This window comes from Solanum stenotomum, chromosome 1, assembly GCF_019186545.1.
Source record: "Solanum stenotomum isolate F172 chromosome 1, ASM1918654v1, whole genome shotgun sequence".
Taxonomy (NCBI): domain Eukaryota; kingdom Viridiplantae; phylum Streptophyta; class Magnoliopsida; order Solanales; family Solanaceae; genus Solanum; species Solanum stenotomum.
In genome coordinates, this window is record NC_064282.1 from 8,655,062 (window position 1) to 8,677,579 (window position 22,518).

At 32.7% G+C, this 22,518-nt stretch overlaps 3 protein-coding genes across 3 annotated transcripts; all 3 read right to left on the bottom strand.

The window, feature by feature from the left end:
• Positions 1-537: 537 nt before the first annotated feature.
• On the bottom strand, positions 538-1,276 carry LOC125876647 (22.0 kDa class IV heat shock protein-like). The gene has a single exon (XM_049557872.1). The coding sequence runs from the start codon at positions 1,208-1,210 to the stop codon at positions 644-646; it is 567 nt and encodes a 188-aa protein (XP_049413829.1). The 5' UTR covers positions 1,211-1,276; the 3' UTR covers positions 538-643.
• Positions 1,277-2,446: 1,170 nt separating this feature from the next.
• LOC125843907 (uncharacterized) lies at positions 2,447-9,297 on the bottom strand. Its single transcript, XM_049523133.1, has 18 exons — positions 9,115-9,297; positions 8,901-9,018; positions 8,347-8,534; positions 8,131-8,238; positions 7,582-7,646; positions 6,655-6,760; positions 6,094-6,177; positions 5,593-5,739; positions 5,345-5,473; positions 4,983-5,050; positions 4,694-4,727; positions 4,531-4,615; positions 4,096-4,163; positions 3,910-4,023; positions 3,776-3,811; positions 3,614-3,700; positions 2,871-2,962; positions 2,447-2,754 (listed from the first exon to the last, which is right to left on the bottom strand). The coding sequence occupies exons 1-18, from the start codon at positions 9,241-9,243 to the stop codon at positions 2,583-2,585; spliced, it is 1,830 nt and encodes a 609-aa protein (XP_049379090.1). The 5' UTR covers positions 9,244-9,297; the 3' UTR covers positions 2,447-2,582.
• A 1,007-nt stretch (positions 9,298-10,304) lies between these two features.
• On the bottom strand, positions 10,305-17,318 carry LOC125863793 (methionine S-methyltransferase). Its single transcript, XM_049543793.1, has 12 exons — positions 16,977-17,318; positions 16,181-16,374; positions 15,872-16,078; positions 15,615-15,710; positions 15,325-15,513; positions 15,064-15,252; positions 14,721-14,957; positions 13,991-14,125; positions 13,456-13,776; positions 13,139-13,318; positions 11,208-12,167; positions 10,305-10,776 (listed from the first exon to the last, which is right to left on the bottom strand). The coding sequence occupies exons 1-12, from the start codon at positions 17,218-17,220 to the stop codon at positions 10,477-10,479; spliced, it is 3,252 nt and encodes a 1,083-aa protein (XP_049399750.1). The 5' UTR covers positions 17,221-17,318; the 3' UTR covers positions 10,305-10,476.
• Positions 17,319-22,518: the final 5,200 nt, after the last annotated feature.

The window sequence follows — 22,518 nt, forward strand, 5'->3', positions numbered from 1 at the left end:
GTTATCAATTTTTAATATTTTTTAACAATTTATATATATATATATATTACAGCAATTTTGAATAATTATATATTCATAAAATATTACGCTTTAAAAAAATGCCTGGTGTTAAATATTATGACAATTTCTTTTTAATAAAACCTAGAGTATTGGACATACCAATAGGGTCGTTCATGGTTATTAACTAACGATTACTTCTTTCATTTCATTTCATTTTAGAAATTTAAAAAGTAATTAAATTAATTTAATTTTAATTTTAATCGATCCAAATTAAACCGTGATCATCTCTACATAACAACATCAACATATAATAGTTATATTTTAGATCTGCAACTAATACTAATAGTTAATACTTCAATAATTTAGGTATTGAACTAAAATAAAATAAAATTATGTTTTTAACATTTTACTCCAAGTTCATACCCAAAATACCAATCAATTAAGACTGTTTTTTGAGAAACGAACAAATAGTACAACATGTCACATAATTGATAAGATAAGCAGAGACTCTTACAATTATATTATCATCATAATCTTCATCTCCGTAAGCTTAATTACAGAACGTTAATTAACCCAACCTCAAGAGTAACTCAAAACAACCAACATGATTAAAACAAAAACAAATGATTATTATGAAAAATAATCACATTGTAGCTTTAACATCTTCACCACCAGCACCATTTACTTCTTCATAAATACTAATCACTTTACTCTGTTTCTTCTCTACTTCAGCCAATTTTGGTAGAGTAATCTTCAACACCCCATTTTCTAAATTAGCTTTAATATGTTCCAAATCAACATTCCTTGGAAGCTTAAACTGTCTCCAGAACTTTCCAGAAGTTCTCTCAACTCTATGCCATTTCTCACCTTCAATATTCTCCATCTCTGTTTTTCTCTCTCCGCTAATTCTCAATACTCTGTTTTCTTCAACCTCGATCTTGATATCTTCCTTTTTCATCCCAGGAATGTCAAGTGATATTATGTGTTCTTTCGATGTTTCTTTCCAATCTGAACGAGCTAATAAGGCCATTGATTGATCAATACTTGTAAGTGGGTTTTGTTCAAGAATCTTAAATGGGTCTTCTTGTGGGAACATTAAGTCGAAGAATGGGCGTGTGTATGGCATTAAAGATTGGGTTTTTGATGGAAGAATGGCTAGAATCGTTGCTAAGACGAGAAAACTCGTAACACCAACATTTGATTTTGCCATTTTTTTTTTCTGATTTGATGATGGTAAGTAGAGCAGCTTAAGAATGTGAATGAGAATTGTGTTTTTGTTATGATGATTAATGGAATTGGAGAGTTNGCTAGAATCGTTGCTAAGACAAGAAAACTCATAACACCAACATTTGATTTTGCCATTTTTTTTCTTTTCTGATTTGATGATGGTAAGTAGAGCAGCTTAAGAATGTGAATGAGAATTGTATTTTTGTTATGATGATTACTGGAATTGGAGAGTTGGAGTTTATATAGATGTTGAAGCAAAAGGCAAAGGATAGTTCTCCTGTGAATGGTCTACAAGCTTCTGGAGAGTTTAATTTTCTGGAATGTTCAAGAGGAGACTTGTAAATATTATTATAGTTGTCCTTTACCTTTACATTTAATTTTCTTTCTTTCAAAATATAAATAAGTTTATTTTTTTTAAAAAAAATTACATGTAAAAGAGAAAGTGAGGAGTAAAATAAGATGAGGTCAAACAAGGTTGTGCCACATTAATTTATGGTGTTTAAATTTGAGAGTTATTTCTTCCTACCTCTGTTCACTTCTAGTCATCACAGTTTGATTTGACATATTTATTATAAAAATAATTATTAATATAGGTATTTTGTCAAATTATTTTCTATTAAATGATGTTTTGAAAAATAATTTAAAAAATAAGTATTTAATGCTAAGAATAAAACATAGAAAAAAATTATTATTTTTTATTAATATGTTAAAAGTGACAAATATCATTTATTTTTAAAATAAGTGACAAATAAAAATGAACGGAGAAAGTATCACTCAAATGAAGTTTCTATCATAGAAAAAAATACTTAATTTTATTTTATGACACAAAAATTAGCTCCATTAATGATAAGTATCTCAAATAGTTCAGTACTTTGAGTTTATTTGTAACAGAAAATCACCCAATTATTTCCATTCACTTACAAAAACACCTAACTATTTCTATTTCATCTACAAAATAACTCAACTAATTTAATCTAAAATTAATAATCTATCAGAAATATAGTTTAAATTATTTGAGTGGCCTGAGACTGAAATGACAATAGTTAGGTGGCATTTTTTTTAGATAATGACCATCATTAGTTGAGAGACTGTTAAGTTACAAAATAAAGTTACGTAACTTTCTGAGATGAGTGAAATTAATGAGAAGAATACAGCATTCCTAAAAGTGTTAAGAACAAATAATTCAAAAAACACAACAAAACTCAGTAAACAAGTAGGCAAAAAAAAAATGATGGTATTTACTGTAATAAAGGTAATGTGAGAATTGAATCACTGGCTACTGCAGCTGGTTATTTGTAGCATATACTGATATACATTGATACTCTTTACTGCTGCTAATAATGTACTAGGAAATTTCATTTTAGGCTGTTAGTACTAAAAATTTCTTTACTAGGATCTGATCTTTTAGCTGTCTCGTGAGCTTCAGAGGGACTCAGTTTGTAGTCTAAACCAGCTCCATATTGCCAAGCTTCAAGTCCGCGTTTCCATTCGTATCTCATCTTGGCTGGAAATGATTCTATCAATGGCCTAACATAGAATGATAAATGTCAGGTGGTGGCTAGTTACAATGCAATTGGAAATCAAAGTGCTTACTGTCAAATATCACACAAGAACTGGAACTATGTATTACGAAAGCTTATTACCTAATAGTAGGGTCGAGGAAGGTAGAGAGAAATGTATAGTATCCCAGCATGATAAAATGTCCAAACCATTCAAGAAGCACAGGAATTCCGACCTGAAAAAATCATCTGGTGTTTAGTTCTCCTCACTAATATGCAACCCAACATTATTTAAACATCTAGAAATATTAGAATTGTACAATTTTCAGAATGAAGTGACTCGTATTGATCTTCTGGATGACAGAATTCTACGTCTTTTGCAACTGTGAGGTTCCGAGGTTATGATACTCAAAGGCAGTAACTAGAAGGAAGTTCACCGCTGGTTTAGTTTTATAGTTTTTTTTGTGAAATGTAACAGTACTTCTCAGGAGCCTAAAAACAGAGAAATGAGATATTGTCTTTCTTTTTAACTCCAATGCATAAGATGGTGGCTGTTGCATTAGACTTAAAAGCTAGAACTCCTAGTCAGGCCATTAAAAGTTTTCTTTTGAGGCTACTCTTTAAATTGTATTCTGTAAGCATAGTGGGCTAAAATTTTCCTTTGAAACTAGTTGGTGTAGTCTTTCTTTTTTGCCCAAATTTAGCTCATTGGACTAACGGAAACATAATTTAAATAGTGCACTAAAAAAAAGAAGCTATATGTGCAAATTCCCCAAAAATTGACATTTTTAAGGATATGATATTTACAATAGAAGAAAAAGAGCAATTCCTTGCTCCTTGATGCGGGGTGCAAAATTGAGTGATAAAAAAGGCAGCCACATATTTACCTGCTTGAATATTGATGGAATAATCTGAGGTCTCGTTAACGTTATGAGGCCTAGTGTTTTCACAAGAGGCCCAAACTGTATAACATCCTATATCAATTAAGATGAAAGGATATTAGTTCTAGACTAGATACAGAAACTGTATACCACAATAAGATAGTTCACCTGAAGAAAAGGTCTCAAGACAGGATCCCCTAGTTTCTGCAAGTAGATGATAACAAGAAAAGAGTAAAGAACTCAAAATCCTATACTGAAAATGTAAAGGCATTTGAACTCCTTATAAGATGATGATGACGTACCTGCATACTTATGAAATTGGCAAAAAGAAGTTCATTGATAAAATCTGGTGGAACGTTGGACTGTTTCTTTGCTGACATTGCCCTTTGAAAAAGCCAGGAAGAGCTCAAGTTCGGCTGCAGAACATAATACATAAGTGCGGTGATAGTTGAGTTATTCAAGTGCCAATGTAACAGCTGAAAACTCACCATGTAAGGATTCAACATTGACAAACTTTTAGAGTCTAGAAAATTGCCTTCAAGTGCCTCATATATACCTTGTCCCCAAAGTAAAAGACCAAAAATAATCAGTGCACCAGAAGCCACATTTTTTTCCAAGTGGGAAAATACCTCCGCACAAGCTCATTTGCAGGTCAAAGTCGAGGAGGGGAAGGCCAGATAACAATTAAAGGATGTAATGATCAGAATTAAGCAACATTAATAGAAGTCTGCAATCTTAATTTTCTATTAGCGGGAGCCTAATATTTACGTCCATTTAAAAATATCTAACACATTTTTAATTAATATAGTCAAATAACTAAGAGAGCTAAGCTGGTTAACATATACGTCATTAGTCTTTTCTTCTTGAAAGAAGGTTTCATGTATAGGCAAGATGTTATAGATGGAAATCAGATGAACTTTTACCAGTTGTCAATCTCCCCAGGTGCCTAGTCAAGCTCCCAAAACCACCAAAAGAAACCGGTGACTGTATGCCACTAGCATCCCCAAACTGTAGACATTCAAACTCATGTATTCTATTGATATGTAACTGCAATGATTCATGCCTTTAAATGGGTTGATGAAATACCTGTAAAATACGATCAAATGCTGCTGGCAATGGACTGTCATCAAAATGAAAGGGACAGAATTATCAGAAATAGTAAAAAGAAAAATGAGAAGTTTTTGATAATAACTCGACTTATAATATACAAAAAGTCATATATCAAATGCAAGGTGTTATATATATATTTAAGGATGCTTCAGTTATTCAATTATCCATGGAAAAAAACAATGAAGTTAGGTGGCAAGTGAAACAACAACAGCATCTGATGAATATAAATCAAGATCTAAGCACAAACCTTAAAGTTAATGATTACCTGTCTCTATATGTTGGGAAAATGCCAAATATTATCCTCAAGATTTCCAGATCGTCGAAAGACACGCCCTATAAATTAAAATGGAAGAAATTAGAGATTGAATAGATTACTTAGGAGAAATGACAATTTTATACAACAAGATAGCAGTTGCTGTTAATAATCTAAAGCACCGGACCTACAAAGTTAACCCGAACAACAAAAGCAATAACATGAGTCCCTTGGCAGATGTTTTTAACTGGCTTCAGATCTTTCAGGGACCTCCAAATAGCAAGGAACAAAGACAAGATACAGCTCCCAGAAGAAAATAGGGAAAACTGAAGTATGCCAAACATAAGCCCCAAATAGCATACTCCAAAGGTTACCTGATACTTGGGCATCAAATCCCAGTAATCTTCTAGTAACTCTTCCAGCTGTGGAGATCCGGGTTGAGGATCAACATAAGTGAACATATAAGTGGTTCGGTCTATGGGACCCGAGCCAGCAGGAAATGCCTGATAATCATGGGAATGTTGTTATTGGCTAAGCACAAAAGTTTTCTAGACTATGATGTGCATGATTTTCTTAAAGCATCTTAGCCATTCAATTCATGCTTTCCAAGAAATTGTTTTACCTCCCAGAAATATTGGACTAGTGACTGGCCAACTTCCTTTGCGGTAGCACTGCTAAATATGACATCACTTGTAGAGTTCTCCTTAAAACCACGGCAGCAAGTTCCAACCACAAGGCACATACCATCTGGCTTCCTTCCACATCTAATCTAAAGCAATTTTCAGTCATAAGAGCCAGTTTAAGATATTAGGAAATGAACTAATAAAATAATCCAAAGAGGAATTAAGTTAGTGAAATAGAGAAGACTTATATCAAAAGAATTGTAGTAAGGATTATGAGGTCCAAGTAATCCTTGGATGCATGATATTTTTGGGGGAATTAAGTGATGTAACAAGAGAGATCTTTAATTACTATCTTCCAACTCAACTATCATTGTGATGTAACATAACCAGCCCTTAAATGGGACCTACCTCTCCTGACCTTTACATCGCATGATACCAAAATCATTTTTTCACAGAAAGAGACCGTTAATAGTTGTATGCTTTAAGAAAAGATTCTGCACCTGCTTTACAATAGGAGAAAAATTCCCCATTGCATCAATGATAAGACGTGAGAATAAAGTCTTTCCCTCCTTTAGTTGCAAGACCTGTAAAAAGAAAATTACAAGCAATATCTGGATGAACTTTACTCATCTACTATGAATTCAATTATAGCAAAAAGATAATTGACAGTATTCTTTTGATGGTAAGCAAAACCCTTTTCAGTGAAAGAAACCCAAATATCATCCCACCCCTCAGATCATCTTTATAACCTTTTGTGACTTTAGTACTACTTCCAAGTTTTTCTCTACGAAGAATTCAAGATTTTTGTGATTTTGTTATTTGAAATATTGTGTAACTGTGTTTAGGATTTCAGTCCTTTCAACCTCATTCTGGTCATTGTTAGGTTGGCCAAATTGAACAAAGGTCATTTGAGGTTACCCATAAAGTCAATCAAAGGAAAAGCCAATGCCCAAATTAAAAATCAAATAAAGAAATTCATTGCTTTCTAGCCTAACCTAGGATGCTGCCTAAGTGATAAAGTGCATCCTTAAATAGCCACATTTATGAGTAAGTAAGCATACTGCTGCATCCTGATACACGGATATGTTAGAGACGCTGTAACCTTCAAACGTGACACCTCCGAGGGAATCAAAACGGTCTTTCACAATCTCCACAAGCTTTACTGGCCTGCGAACAGATAGTATAAAAGAACATTAAGACTTAGAGCTGGGTTTCACAAAAACAAAGAAATTATAAGCAACAAATAAGTTCTTGAACCACGTTCTTTTAAAAAGTTCATAAAAATATATGTTAGTGAAATACCACCTAAACTATAATTATTTAAAACTTGAATAATGTTCAGATGCAGCATAGAAGTACTTCACTTCATTGATAGTTGAACATAACTGACTTTTCCATAGCATGGAGAATATGGAAAACAACAATAATATTGATTACTATTCTGCAAGCCCAAGCTAGTTGGGGTCGGTTAAATAAATCATCACCATCCATTTTCTTCCATTTAGACCCTAATATGGGAAGTGAGGTGGGAAACCTAAGCAAGGCAGGACCTATTATGTTGATACATTTGCTTATACACTGCCTACATATCTTTAGAAAAAGGCTATATCTGTGGTTTTCCACCATTGAGGTTCAAAACATTATGCTAATTAAACCTAATTGGTTGCTTTCATCAGTATGATGCTATCAGGTTCTTGTGTGTACGGCCTGCCTTTTTCGCTTCTTAATTAGCAGTTTGTTCTGATACTGCTTCTGCTCAGTGAAAGAATAGTATTTATTACATCTTTCAAGAGGATTGGATAGTTGGATATTGAAGGATGCACCCCCATGACAACAATATAGCTGCATAACTCATTGTGTTTCCAAACAGAAAAAAGAAGAAGAGGGATTTTGATGTTCTTATAGTAGAAAACACAAAAAACTTAAAAGTTATGACCTTTGGCTGCACCCAGATTCCAGAGGGGACAAGGTATGGAAAACAGACTTACGAAACACCAAGATTGAGAATGCTCTGGACCCAAATGTCTCCCTTCCCTTCAAATCCACATCTATTCTGCAAAGTGACTCAGAAATCAAAGAGAAAAAGTATCGATGCATTAGAAAACAGTAGAGGACCCTTAGCAGGAGGCAGATCCCAGAAGTCATTTCAAAATTATACACTTGGGCAACAGTATCGGTGAGATGTTTAACTTTGCCTCTTTTGCTCAATATATCCTCATCCCAAGTCCATTCGCCAAAAGAAAGAAAATTTGTTCTCTATCGGCCTTCCAAACAAGTAGTGGTAAGTACACACCGGATAGGAAAAGTCATTATTACCAGAATTCGGGTTACTTTATGCCCAAGACTTGGTGATATTTTAAGACAATATCAAGGTACGCAGTTATTCACAAAGCAAGAGCAGTTCAAACACCTATAAAATGATCTTGTTATTTGTAAAGAGTAAAGACTAATTAAGGCAACCATTGCTTTCAGGATCAGGACGATGATAAAAGACTCTTCATTGGCATATAGAACAAATTCTAGGATAAAGAACATACAGGGTTGAAACTGGCAGCAGTAGCCTCTTCAATGTCATCTTCAGTTAAAACGCCAACTTCAACAAGTTCCAGTAGCTCTTTCCTTGATATGTTCCACTCTTGCTCCCTCTGTTCATCAATTTCCCAGAAGTCAAGCATTATTGGACTCCTAAGCAGATGACTAATTCTGAATAGCAAAACTGAATCCCACTAAGGCAGGGGAGTATAATACAATACCCCTTTTAAAACATTCCTTTCCACAACTCCAACTCGAAGACCTTTGGAACTTAATGCTGTGGCAATGAAGATTCCCAAAGTACCTCCACAAACGATGACATCAAACATTTCCTCCGAATTTCCAACATGCTCAGAATCTTTGAATGATCCGGGGACAGAGGAAACAACTTTCTGGGGTTCTTCAACAACTACAAATAAGAAATTAAAGACAAATAGACTATGGAACAAGTAAAGTTATAACAAGAATGGAACAAGTATAGTTCTTTGAACATCAATTCTTGGTGCAGGCATACCCTATCAACAAATAGACTATGGAACAAGTATAGTTATAACAGCCTAAGTAATGGACACAAATGTAGTCCGTTTGTTTGAAATTATTTGTCTTACTTTCCTTTTCAGTCCATTCCAAAAGAATTCATTTCCTTTTTGTACATTCTAAATATATTTAGTTTAAGATCACAAGATTCAAAAATATTCTTTACTTTCTTACACTTCATGTTAAGTCAAAGCCAAGAAAACAAATTGAAAGGGAGTGAGTATCTGTTTGAATATACCTGCTGAAGCAGAGCAAATTTTAGACAATAGCTGGTCCAATCTTTTCAATGCACTATATGAGTATGCACCACCAGCGCCACCAACCTCTCCACTTACTGCAATTCCCTCCATTATCCTCTGCAACAGCCAACAAGATTCATTCTTCAAATTTATTATAGAAAAAATATTTAAAAATCAACAATCAAGAATGGGATTTGACAGCAGAGAGTGTACCTGGGTTCTTGTAGGAGTGGCTTGTGCTTTAAAAGAAACTTTTTTTCCATTCCTGAAAGGTCTAATTGCAGAAGGGTTCTGAAAGACTCCATTTGTCACAGTTGATTGCAGCTGAAGCTGAAGCGCCATTGTGAAAATTCAAGAATAAAAAAAAACAAAGGGCAAACAATGATTCTTTCCGTCAGGTTATCATGTTTTAGAATAGTGAAGTGAACCAACAACTTGTGTGAAAGAATTAGTGGAAATAACATGAGAACAAGCGTTAGACACGTTAGACTACTAATCTTGTCCATCCACTCCATGCTACGAGAAATCTCCTAGATAAAAAATGATTCTTTCCTTCAAGTTCTTATGTGCACTTTGGTCCTTTTTAGGTTATTTTTTGTGGCCAGAATATGTATATACTTCTTGTTAGGGAGGATGTACCATAGTTGCTTCGGCTTTTATTGAATTCCTAACTTTTAATGTAGAGCATATATTTATGTATAAAAATTTATTAAAATTGTAATAAATAATAGACATAGCTTTAAAATATAATGAGTCTAATATAAAAATCTCAAAAGGTTAAACCCATGAATCTGAATTTGCTTATATTTACACAATTGCAGTTGAAATCAGAGCAACTATTGCAGTTTACCCTTACACAATTGATCTTTTATTTGTTGTTAATATATGTGTAATGTATCTAGATACACATCATTGGGTATTGATCGTAGTCGAATTTTTCTACTACTAAAACAAGATCATTGGAAAGGCAATATGGTTTTTGTATAGAGATTCACTAGATATCCTGAGTTGGATTTTAAAACGTACTTTTCCCACGGAAGCTCAGTGACTTTATTCGTCTTTTTTATTTCCAAGTAGAACATGTTGTGTTAGATTTGACATTATTGTGTTTGATCAGTTCCAATAGGGAGTCTCCACCAAATTGAAATTGTTAATTGTATCACTTATATATCAACATTATTGAAATTGTTAACTGTATCACTTATATATCAAGTTCAATCCCACCAAAACCAAAGCTCTTTCCCCACAACTTATGACACCTCACACAACACAAATAATAAAGTTGGTAAGGGGGGGAGAAAGAAGAACAACAGTTTTTTTTAGTGGTGAACGAATGTAATATAACTTATAGTCATCAGTCAATCACAAATTTCACGTAAGGAATCAAATCGAGTACCGAAGATTTTTGTATATAAATGCATTAAACAAAAAATGTGTTGTTGCAAAAACAGGTATTAAGGTGTTCTTGCTCACAGGGATGGGGGCTTATTTCACAACAATCAAGTTGTGAAAAAAACAAAAAATAAAAATTAAAAAGGGAAAGACATGGTAGACCAGTCTTCACTTGATTGTATTTCATTTATCGACCATATCTCTAAATTTGACAATGCAAGCTAATGCACGCTCGAAATGGCCATCTTCTAAGGCAATGGTGAAGCGACAGTAACCAGGAATTCCGGTCCAAGTAGAGCTATTGATGCACAAGCCAGTGGTCTTAAGCATGGCTTCTCTAATATTTGTGTCATCAAGTTTGCCTTCCCATGAAAACGAATCTTCACCAATTTTCACTGTCTTCCCAAGGTAGGTAGATGGCTTTGCCACCACCGAAACGCCAGAATAAGCCTCGAGCACGTCCCAGCCACAACTTTCAAGGGTCTGTTACACAAAAATCAACAATATGTATTAAGAATTATAGTCAAGAATTACCAACTTGAAAGCTATTTATAACAAATTATACATTTGGAGGCTAACTGCGACTTTAAATTTTCTTCAAATGATACGAAAACAGATGTCACGTAAATATTTTAGAATTCAGTCGCATGGTTTTATAACTAAGATGTTTTGATCACCAGCTATAAAATTTCATATTCTTGAACAAGTTTAGAAGTAACACCTAATCCATAATGTAGAGAAAATGGTCCAAGTAATGATTCTAGTGCACTGCCTTTTAAGTCAAGATGATGACTCGATGCAGCCATATATGTAATCATAATGACAAATGACTAAAGTTCAAATGCTGACCAGAAGATGAAGTGATAATAAACATCTGATAATGTGAGTTAACCATTTTAGGAAAAAAGAGATACCTTTTTCATGAGCTTATATCGACTAGCCAGAATATTTTCATGCTCTGAGACAGCATTGGAAAGCTCTGCTGTTCGTTCTCTTGACTCCAACAACTTCTTCACTTGGTATTTGATGGTGCTGTGAGGTTTACTCAAACCTGGAAAACTGTGGAACGCCTCAATTAGCGCAGGCTGGTCTAGAAGCAGAAATCCAAATGTGACTCCAGCAGTAAGCATCTTCAGAAACAATCCTCCAAGCAAAGAAACACAGAATGACTGATTCTGAGATCTTAGTTGAGCTAGAGTGTCCTTCAAATTCCAGCCATCCGAGCCCTTGGAGTTGAATTCCACACCAGAAAATGAAGTATCAATTATGACCCTAGCCCCAAAATTTGAACATACAGATAATATACTCTTTATCTCCTCATTGCTGTAAAGCTGCCCAGTAGGACTGACAGTTGGTCCAGAAATAAAAATCCAAGGTCTGTTGACGGTCTTCAAAAAACTTTCAACTGTTTTCTGTGTCAATTTGAACCCTTCCTCTGGATTCGTAGGGATATATGCTATATTTGCTTTCACAAATTTTGCAGCAGACACATAACTACCGTTTGAGCCAGCTGGGAAGCATAGAGTCCCACCTTCATGGATGCAACAAAGTACCAATTTACTAAAAAGAGCTAGAGGGCAGTCAGCATATATGAATTCTGTCTTGCTGTTCGTTGAGAAACTATAACTACTCTCCATTAGCTGTCTGATGTTGCCTGTGACATCAATTTCTGACTCTGCAATGTTCTGTCTCACAAAACTCTCAAAGATGGCTGCCTTGACAGGAGTTGGTATAGGTAAAAAACTTTGATCCACATCCATGTGAATCAGAGCATTGTCTGAATCAGTAACAGATAACTCTGCATGATTGAGTACTGAGTTGACAGAGCTAGGAAAGCCAATCATCTTGGGTGCTTTCAACTTCTCGTTTTCTCTCTGAAAGAATATGTAGAAGGTAATTTGTATTACATAGTGCTCAAACATTAAACAGCTAATTTAGGAGTTCAAAGAGACCAATGCAATCAAAAAGTAGAAAGTGCACATTTTTCAGGATTTAAATCATCTTGTGTTGTAAATTCCTTTTATTACTACTCCCTCCATTTCAATTAGTTTGTCTTACTTCCCTTTTTAATCCATTTCAAAAAGAATATTGCTTTTCTTTTCTAACAACTCTTTAATTTAAACTTTCCACAAAGACCACAAGATTAAATGATATTTTGATACATTCTACATATTCAACAGTCTTCTTTATTTTCTTAAACTCCGTGCCAAGTCAAAATCAGACAAGTAAATTGAAATGGAAGGAGTATTTATTAATAATAGAATTAGGATTCGATGCCCCTGATCCCCTCCCACCCACCCACGAGAGAGAACCAAGTCCTAGAAACCCTACCAAATGGTGATTCAGCATAAACTCTACAACCTCAAACCAACCCCATTTTGGCACTTGTTTTGATGGAATCTGGAGCTTTAGTTGGCATAATGCAGTCCATTTCCAAAGCAAGAAAATTCCATCATCACCAAAACTATCTATAGAGTATTATGGATAAAGGGGCCAAAAAAGCCAAATTCCCAGTCATTTTCCTGTCTGCTCATATTGGAAATCATTATAGACAAGTAAACGATCATCTAGGACAGCCATACATACAAATACGACCCAGAAAAACGAGCGTAACTTCGAGATACTCTAAGTTAAAAAAAATAGGCCTTCTCTTCTTTCTGTTTTCCTCACTTCCCTGATTTATTTACATTTTCTGATAATCCAGGTTAGATCTTATACCAGAGATGAAACCTTAAAATGCTACAATCAAAACTAAACTTATATCCAATAGATAGCAGTACACAAATCTGAGCAGCAAAGGCTGAAGAACCTTTTCCATCAATCATAAAAAAGCCAAACTACTAACCTCAGCAGGAGGACGTCGATCAGAAAGCTGAAAAGATAGCAGCTCATGGAAAAGACAGCCATAATAATATTGGCTTATAAGAGCAGTATTTCCTTGTAATAATTCCATGGTTTTGGATAATGCTTTATAAATAGTTTCGTCTTCTGATATGACAAAAGCTACCTCCAGATCAGAATATACCTGAAAAACAAAAGAGGTTACAAATATGTATCTAGCTAACTACACCAGCCAAGTAACATAGAAACAAATGACAAAACAGGACCTAAAAATCTTTTAGAAATACACTAGCATATAGTTATTGGAAAAAATAAACCTACCTGATTCTTTACTAAGCCACAGACAATAGCTGCATGTGAGGGAAGAGGAGCTCCAGCAAGGTATTTCAGGACCCCATTAGATTTGGGCAGGCTGGATAGCTCAAACTGGTCAGATATGTCTAAAAACAGACGGCATCCAATTTCCCTTGTGATGTCAAGTAGGTACTCAAAAGAAGAGCTAGTAACTGATTCAAATTGCGCCATCCCAGTAACTACAACTTGGGGCTTCAGCTTCTTTATCAGTTCAATCATCGAGTCAGATTGACGTGGAGCTTCAATAACAGTGATGACATCCTCCAAATTACTATCAGATTGACTTTTCTGCATGAAGGCAGGATTTCAAGATTGTTAAAAATGACCAATAAACCCTATAACAAAGCTCATGAAAGATGAATGGACAGATCCTTTCAATTACTCACTTGGTGTAGTTAAACCATTAGGAAGAACTGTGCTTTTGCATCAGGTTATGAAACAAATACAATACATGATATTTTTCTGGGAGAAATAGTAATGATTCAACGGAGAGAGAAAATACCTCCATTTTCAATGAGGTCAGCCATTGCCTAGGCAGGTGATGTGACAGTTGCTCATCTACAATTGCTAGATGTGGCAAGAATAACCGCAACAGATTCTCTATCGCCACAGCCCTTGAAGGGAAGACAACGACATTCTGACATATAATCGAGACATTCGTGTTAGAATACATATAAATGTAAATATACTTTTGCAGAAACCAAACCTGAAGAGACGCTTCCACTAAAGTCCCCTAGTTCAGTCCTAGAAAGCTAAAATCTTAAATGATTTCTTTAAGGATGTCTATTGCATGACTTATCAGATAATCCTAGTTATATATCTTGCAGCAGTTGACAGAGCAAATTATTAGTTGCATTACTTACCATAGAACTTAAGAGTTCCAGCTGATGCCTTACCATGAAAACTACAGCGTTCAGTGCATCCTAACTTGCATTTTATACTGACCTTCGCAACTTTGTAAGACTAACTCGTGTTTATGAAACAATTGAGCAGGAAAGCTAAAAAGAGTTGCTTTCTAGATTACTTCAGAGAAGAATATGACAATTATGGATGTACACTATAAGGCTATGACCCTTTAAGTAGAAACTATATGCTAATATTCACAAAACAAGCTCCATATCCACACATGGCATTTTCTACAGGGCCATCTCTGGCAGCAACCCTTCTTAATCTCTAATAATTCAGCAAAAGAATCTTGCAAAAAGAAAAATAACAAAGTTAAATAATCTTACATCAGCCATAAGAGGAAAATGGTGATACGTTTTCATAAAGCCAGCAATCTGATTGCGGAACCATCTGCTTCCAGCAGGTGACTCATATGGGAAAACAGAGTTTTCCTTGAGCATGCTAGCAAGATAAGCTAGGAAAGGGATCTTCTCATCTGCTACAGCATCATCTTCAAATGATAAATCCAGAGAATTACTGATATCGTGGAATCCGTTTTTTACAAACTCAAATATCTTTTTAACCTGTCAGTTCAGATGAATCAGTTTTACACGCATTTGCAGTGTTCTGAACTATATTATCCTAAATTTCATTACCAGATTTGAACGTACGTAAGCACTTTAGAATTACCTGACTTGGATGACGAAGTTGACAGCTGTACACGGATAAAGCATGAGAGATTCGGCCACCAGCCTTGCCATAGGCCCATGCTGTTCGAGCACAGATAGGCTGATCTCCAACAAGTCCCATGAAAAATTCAAACCGATGCATGCTGCTTTTCTCGATTTCAACTAGAGCTGATATATCTGTGTCAGCTGCCTGCATTAACCTAATGTTAAGAAGCACAGTTTGTAGTAACTGTTATCTCAACTAAATAGAATTTTCCCTCACCTGAAGAATTTTAGTCTGCCAAAGCTTGTTCACACGAAGACCACGGCGCTCGAATAATCGTTTGCAAACACCTTGCCCTGGACGGCCTCCCATGTTGAAAATCATAATGCCTGATGGTTTTATGACAGAAATACCTTCTTCAACTGCCCTTGCAATAAGCCCTAAGCCAAACTGATCTTCAACAAAGCCCTAGCCATGATTAAAAAAAATTAATAAGCATATTTTCAGTTTAGAAAGAAGCAAGGGCATTTCTATCAATAAATGACTTATTAATTAGTTTATCACCCAACCTGAAGCGCACAATAATTGCTTAATGAATGCAGAAATTCTTCACTAGCATTTTCAGTAATCAACTTGGACATTGCATCTGGATTTGGATTAAGAATCTGTATCCAGCAGCAAAATGCACAAAGTCAGAATATGTGACCATAAACTTTCATCAAACGACCACAACATACTCCGAATCTCTAGCTTTCTGTTAAGATTAAAGAGGGAAAATAGCAATTGTGTAGATAACCATAACATAGCATGCAAGTTGTAGCAATACCTGCGGTATGCAACCAACAATTCGTTCAAGTTCTATACGATTATCTTTGCAATAAGCTAGCAGATCAGATTCGTGAAACTCTATCCTATCTAGAAGTGTTTTCTTTTCATCATCATATATTGGTTCGCCATTATCGTCCAGAGCATTCAAGTACAAATTTATCCACGAGATCTTTACTGCTCTTGGATTTATGTCAAGCCCATATACCTGAAAAAAAGATAAAGCTGAATAATTTCCCCAACAAAAGCATAATTTCCTGTAGCTCGAAAATGCAAGATAATTCTAAAATAAGGATGTTGATAAGCACACCTTTGATGGTGACCATTTCTCGGCAATGGCAATGGATATCCATCCATTTCCACATCCCAACTCTGCAACTGTCTTGTCCTGGAAGATGGAATCCGGGTGTCTATTTAGTCCCTCATAAAAAGTGAAGGACCAATCCTCTGGGATAAAGATACTGGGGATGACCATCATTGTCAGTTTCTTACGTTTCTGAAAACCTACAAATAATAAACAGACAGGCGTACTAAGAGAAGCAGTCTCTAAGAAAAACTCAATTCTCTGAATGACATTAAAACAACTAATGGTAGAAGTGAGATGTTAAAACTGTTATGGATATGACAAGTCTTTACACAAAGTCAAATAACTCTATTTGCACAAAAACAAAAATGTTCAACTTGCTAATTGATCAAAAGAAATCTTTATGCTTTGGGTGAATATGATATCTATAATACGAATTTGAACTCATCCATAACTAATTGTAATTGTTTTGAAAAATTGCGGTCAGAGACAAATTCTGCAACTGTACAAATAGTAATTGCACCAAACAAATTTGAATAGAGGAAGTAATAGCTCATGAGCCTCATGTCCAAATACACATGTGATAACTCTGATGAAGAATCTACAGTTTTTTTTTAATAATAAAACAAAAAGAGGAAAAAATTATTACGAAACTAACATATGCTGAGAATACAACAAAATACTGATCTAATCAACACATCCATATATCTATATTGCAGAAGACTTATATATAAGCAAATGTGAGTATCAAAAAATGCATAAAACAAAATTGATGATTATAAAAGGAGAAAAAGAGATAGACCTTCATATTGCTCAAGGACAATATCCTGAATCTGGAAATGGTAAGTTTGAAGGCATTGATCGGAGTCTTCTTTAGTAGCAAAATGTTTCTGAAGAAGCGTGAGGAAGATCCGAGCCTCTTTCCGGGTAACCGGATCCTCCAGTCGTTCAAGGAGTGATCGGAGCATACTGTAAGCAGCATCACCGGACTGCTCACACCGTTTGAGGAAGTCATCGGTCGACGTACACAGTCCATTCACCGCCATTTCTGCAAAAAAAAGGGAGAAATGAGTTTCGTCTGAAACTCTGTGTTTTTTTTTGGGAAATGTGTAAAAAGATGAATGTGGGGAGCTGAATGTGTCTCTGGAGGTCAAGTTATATGAAACTTCCCCGAATATATTGGAGTTTATTGAGTGACTTATGGAATAAACCTTTTACTATTTTTTTCTTTTCCTTTTAGGAAAAATAAAATTGAATTAAATAGGAAAATGAAAAAAAAAAAAAAAGAATTAGCGAGCTTAGTAGCTGAATGTTATCACACTTTATTTTTTTTCTTTTGTGTTAATTTGTTTTACTGATGTTTTTCCTTGCTGTAATCTTTCAAAAAAAATTCTTTTCTAGCCAATTGAGGATCTATCAAAAATAATATTTCTTCTACCTTTTCCTAATTTCACTATTATTATTGTTGATAAATACAAAATTTATTTATAAATTAAAATAAGTCAAACTTATAACTTAATAACTCCTAAATTATAATTTTACAGTTTATAAATATTTTTAATTAAATAAATATTTTATTATTTTATCTTGAATATCTAATGTAGCCTCTTAAATTATACTATTTATTAAATTTACCCTAAATAGAAAATAAATTGGAAATTTGGGACACCATCATCAAGTACATTCATTATTTTAATCATATACACCAGCACGCTCAACTTCTATAATGGCGTTTCAAGAAGAGAAAAAATATTTTTTTATTTAGAAAAAAAGTAAAACACATGTTGTCTTTTTCTCTTTTTGGTATATTTTTCTTTTTTAAAAAAAAATAGATACACTGTATATTCAGATGATGGATCTAATTACAGTATTTAATTTGTTGTCACATTGTCCTCTTGATGGAGACACCAGAAAAGTCTTTTAAGATTAAATTAATAACGAAATACCAAAGTTGGGGTATTTAAATATGGAGAAAAAAACAGTGCTGACGTTTACCATTAAACAGCTTTCACATATTCTTTATTTATATGCTCATATGTTTTTATATATTGTTATCGTTATTTTTTTTAAATTATAAATAAAGGATTCCACTAGGTGTACTTATTTCAGTAAGCATGTCGATTCAATTATTGATGATACTTTACCTACTTGCTATTTTTTAAAAGATAGTTGACTATACTTTATTTTTCTTTTTTTAATCTAGTGGTGAAAGCCGTAATTCATTGTGCCAACAACTGAGTTTCTCCCATATAAAAACTAATACTCATTTTTAATTACTTGTCTATTTTTTTTTAATTGTTCCTAATTATTTGTCCATTTCTACAAATTAAAAAAGGACAATTTTTTTTACGTATTATACCCTCAATTAATTACTTTGAAAAAAAAAACTTATTGAAAATTTCAAATTTTTAATTCATCCATTTCATAATTAATAGAGTTAAAATGATGAATTCAATATGTCAATCATTGTTTTTTAATAGGTGTGTCAATTTAAAAGTAGACAAGTAGTTAGGAACAAAGGGAGTAATATTTTCATGGTTGTGTGATGATATAATTGTTTAGAAAACACATGACGAAAGCTTATCAAAATTATTAATGCTTACATGAATAATGGGTAACATATGCTTTATATTGGAACATATATAATCATGCTAAAAATACATAAACTTTCTCAAAGATAATTTGATAAATACTTATTGAAGTTTGAGTAGATATGTATGTGTTGAAGCGTGAGTCGATAATTTTATGATTTTCTAGACTGATTTCAAATTCACAAATAAACTCTCTCAATATTTAGATAGAAAATATCCTCTCTTTTTTGTGTGAGAATAATCTCTATTTATATAGACTTCGTCCCAGTCCAAAAAGGAGAAGAACATTCATCAATAAGAAAACAATGCTTGTTTCTCACTATTTCTTTAAAAAATAAAATTATGAATTCTAGTTAAATATGTATATAATAAGAACCACATAATTAATTCTAAAGCTTTCTATTATGAAAATAATTTTAAAAATTTATTTGAATAATTATTACCATGAAAATCTGCCTCAATTATTTGGGAGCGCTTTTCCAAAATTATGACAAGCTCGTAAAGACAGCTCTCCGATAATGCATAGTTTTGGGACAATAGAATCACCGACATATATTAAATTTATGCAAGAATTTATTTAAATTGTTAAAATACTGTATAATAATATTTATTGCATCATAATTGAATCTTCATCAATAACTAAAAATATGCAAGTCATATTAATTTTGTCAACCTATTACTGTCCGTCTGTCCGCCCGCCTGAATTTTATAAGAGCAGGGGTAGAGTTACAGTGTGTTGAAATCCTTCGTTGAAAAATTATACGGTATATTTTGTAATAGCAGTATATATAAAATTAACAATTTCATATATTTTTATGATCTTTTTATATGATATCTTTATTTTTTATATAGAGAGATCATAAAAAATTGTTCTGTTTTATGCAATTAGTAATTGACCAAGAGATTTAATTTTTTCGTAATTTTTTTAAAGAAAATATAAGTATCAATAGCCAATTAAATTATTTTCCGGGGTGTCTTTTTGACTTTTTTTTTTACTTGACATTAAATTTTGTAGGTAAAACTTATAGAAAAAAATTACAACTCTACCAAAATCTAAAAAGTAAAAATGTTTTACTATTTTTTAATTTTATTTTAAAAAATCCCATTTGATTATGCTCTTCCTCCTTTGTGTCTTGCTGTTATTGTCGTTGTCGCCAGAGACTATTGAAGTATTAAAGCCTAAACGTTGTTTCTTTCTAGGATAAACTTTCTTCCCTCTTTCTCTCTTTTTTTTTTGGTGTTCGTTCACTTCATATTAAATTAAATATGAACCCAGTAGAGCTAAGCATTATGTTTGATTTAAAAATTTTGGTGCACTCATTTGTAAGAAAAGAATAATTACTTACTCAATGTTTAGACACCCATCGTAAAATTTCTAGCTATGCCACTGTATAAGAGCATGTTTGGAAAGCCATTCTATTAATTGAATTTGGTGAAATTGGATGTGGGTACATGGTCAGACATATTTGGTTAGTAATCTAATTTTTAAATTGAAGGAAAATTCATTGTTGTAAAGTTATAAATTAATATTTTTCTTTTCTTTTAAATCACATTTATGTACGTTATGTTGAAATTTGACATAAAAGTATTACATTAAATTTCTTTTCGAATTTAGAACTTATGTGTTTATTTTCAGTTTCATCTGTTTTAGTAGTAGTATTGACTTGATATTTTACATTACATGTTATTTATTTTTTTAATTAGACTTGATAGATTATCTTTTTGTCAAATATTTTCATAATTTATGGCATTATATTTACAATACTGATCTTTTATAAACATGTATTTTATGATGTTCATAAAAATCTTCTACTTTTAATTTTTATTATTAATTTGAAGGCGGTTCGATTGGAACTTCCCCGTGAAATCAAGAGGGTAGATATCATAGCACGTAATCTTGAAAATTTTCATACTGCGAGCTACTATGGACTATGGTCATGAATATAATTTGTAACACTGTATCTTAGGTTCATGATAACAAAGGGACTTGAAAATTTACATATCATCTTGATAATTAATTTGTGTCTATTTTGATAAATCAACACATTTTATTTTATACATATTTTCATGTTTATATTTTTATGCGCGTGAGCTTGATCAATCCCTTTATTTTACCCTTTGCTAGTTTCTGGGTGGTTCAACGGTAGGTCAAAAAAAATTAAAAGTGAATTTTATGATTTTAATTTCATTTTAAATAATATTGAACATTATAAGAAAGAATAAAAAGAACTATCTACTTCTTATCAAATATATTTTAGAATTTTGAATTGAACAACTCAAGTCTTCATATTAATAAATAAAATTTTTATTTCAACATCCAACTTGATGTATTGCAAACAAATGTTTAAGTAATATGCAACCCTAAATTAATTATTTTTGTGCGTACGTGTATATATTTAAGAAGTCTTATTATAATTTAGCTTTAAGTTACTAATTTATTGAGACGTTTTCACTAGCTTCCATAACAACATTTATGAAATATCACAAACAACACAGTTATTTTTATTTCATAACAAACCAAATAGAGAGGAAATTAAACCAGTTGATAAGATCAATACTTATTTAATAATTTTGTAATATTGTGCACAAAAACAAAACTATTTGTAAAACATATATTTTTTGAAATAATATTTTAGTTGTTATTCCAATAGAATTGTGGTCAAAGGTAATCCACATCTTAATAATCTTATCAATTTGGAATGCTTTTGCAAGATGCAAATTATCGAAATGATAAAGGGTTCAATCTTGTTAAGTTTAAAAAATCCAAAGTGTTTAATCCTAATAAGTTGTTGATGTTCATTACAGCAGATTCATCATTATTATGATTACTTTTGGTTATGTTTAAGCCTACTAATTTGAAGGGATTATTATCCACAAGTTTTGGATTGCAAAATTTTTTCTTCACAAAAACTGCAAAAAGAAATTCTTATTAGATGAAAAAATCAACCAGGAATCTGAGTCCACAAAAGCTATGAATAAACAGTCCATTAGTATTAAGCATTGTATATTCACATTTTTTTGCCGAAATCTTTGCCGATTTCAATTGTCATAAGCAAATGACTTTGAAAGTAAAACGAGCCTCAAGTACATCCTAACCACAACTTTCAAGGTTCGGTTACATATAAATCAAAAATATAAATTATATATTTAGAGGCTAATTACGACTTAAATTTTCTTCAAATGATATGAAAACAAATGTCATTTAAATTTTTTCGAATTCAATCGCATGATTTGACCACAACACTACTATAAGTCGATACTAGTAGCTGGTAGGACACAATTGTAATTGACTCTTATTTGTAATGAATTAAACGAAGTTAAACTGTTTTTTTTTCTTTCAAATGCACTTTTCTAAAAAAAAGTATTTTTTTAAAGATACACTTTTAGAAATAAACAGTTTTTAGTGATAACGTCAAACAAGCTCTTAACATACAATTTTAGTTATCTTTGATGGATTATGGTCATGAAAATTGAAAAAACATATGAGAAAGTTAAACTTAAAATTTTGATATTGGGACATGCTTCTCTCGATTTAATTTTTATCTTATCAGAAAAATAATCATAAAGTTTCGACAATAAATTTTGCCACATAAACATGGATCCACAAATAAAAAAAAATTAAAGAAAAATCATTAGGATTCTTTTGCTTCTTTCTCGCTTACGTATTTATTGAACATTTTTTCTCATTTAAAAAAATAATATTTATTTCATTCAAATGTTAGTTATTTCAATGAAAGACATTCAATCAGGGAT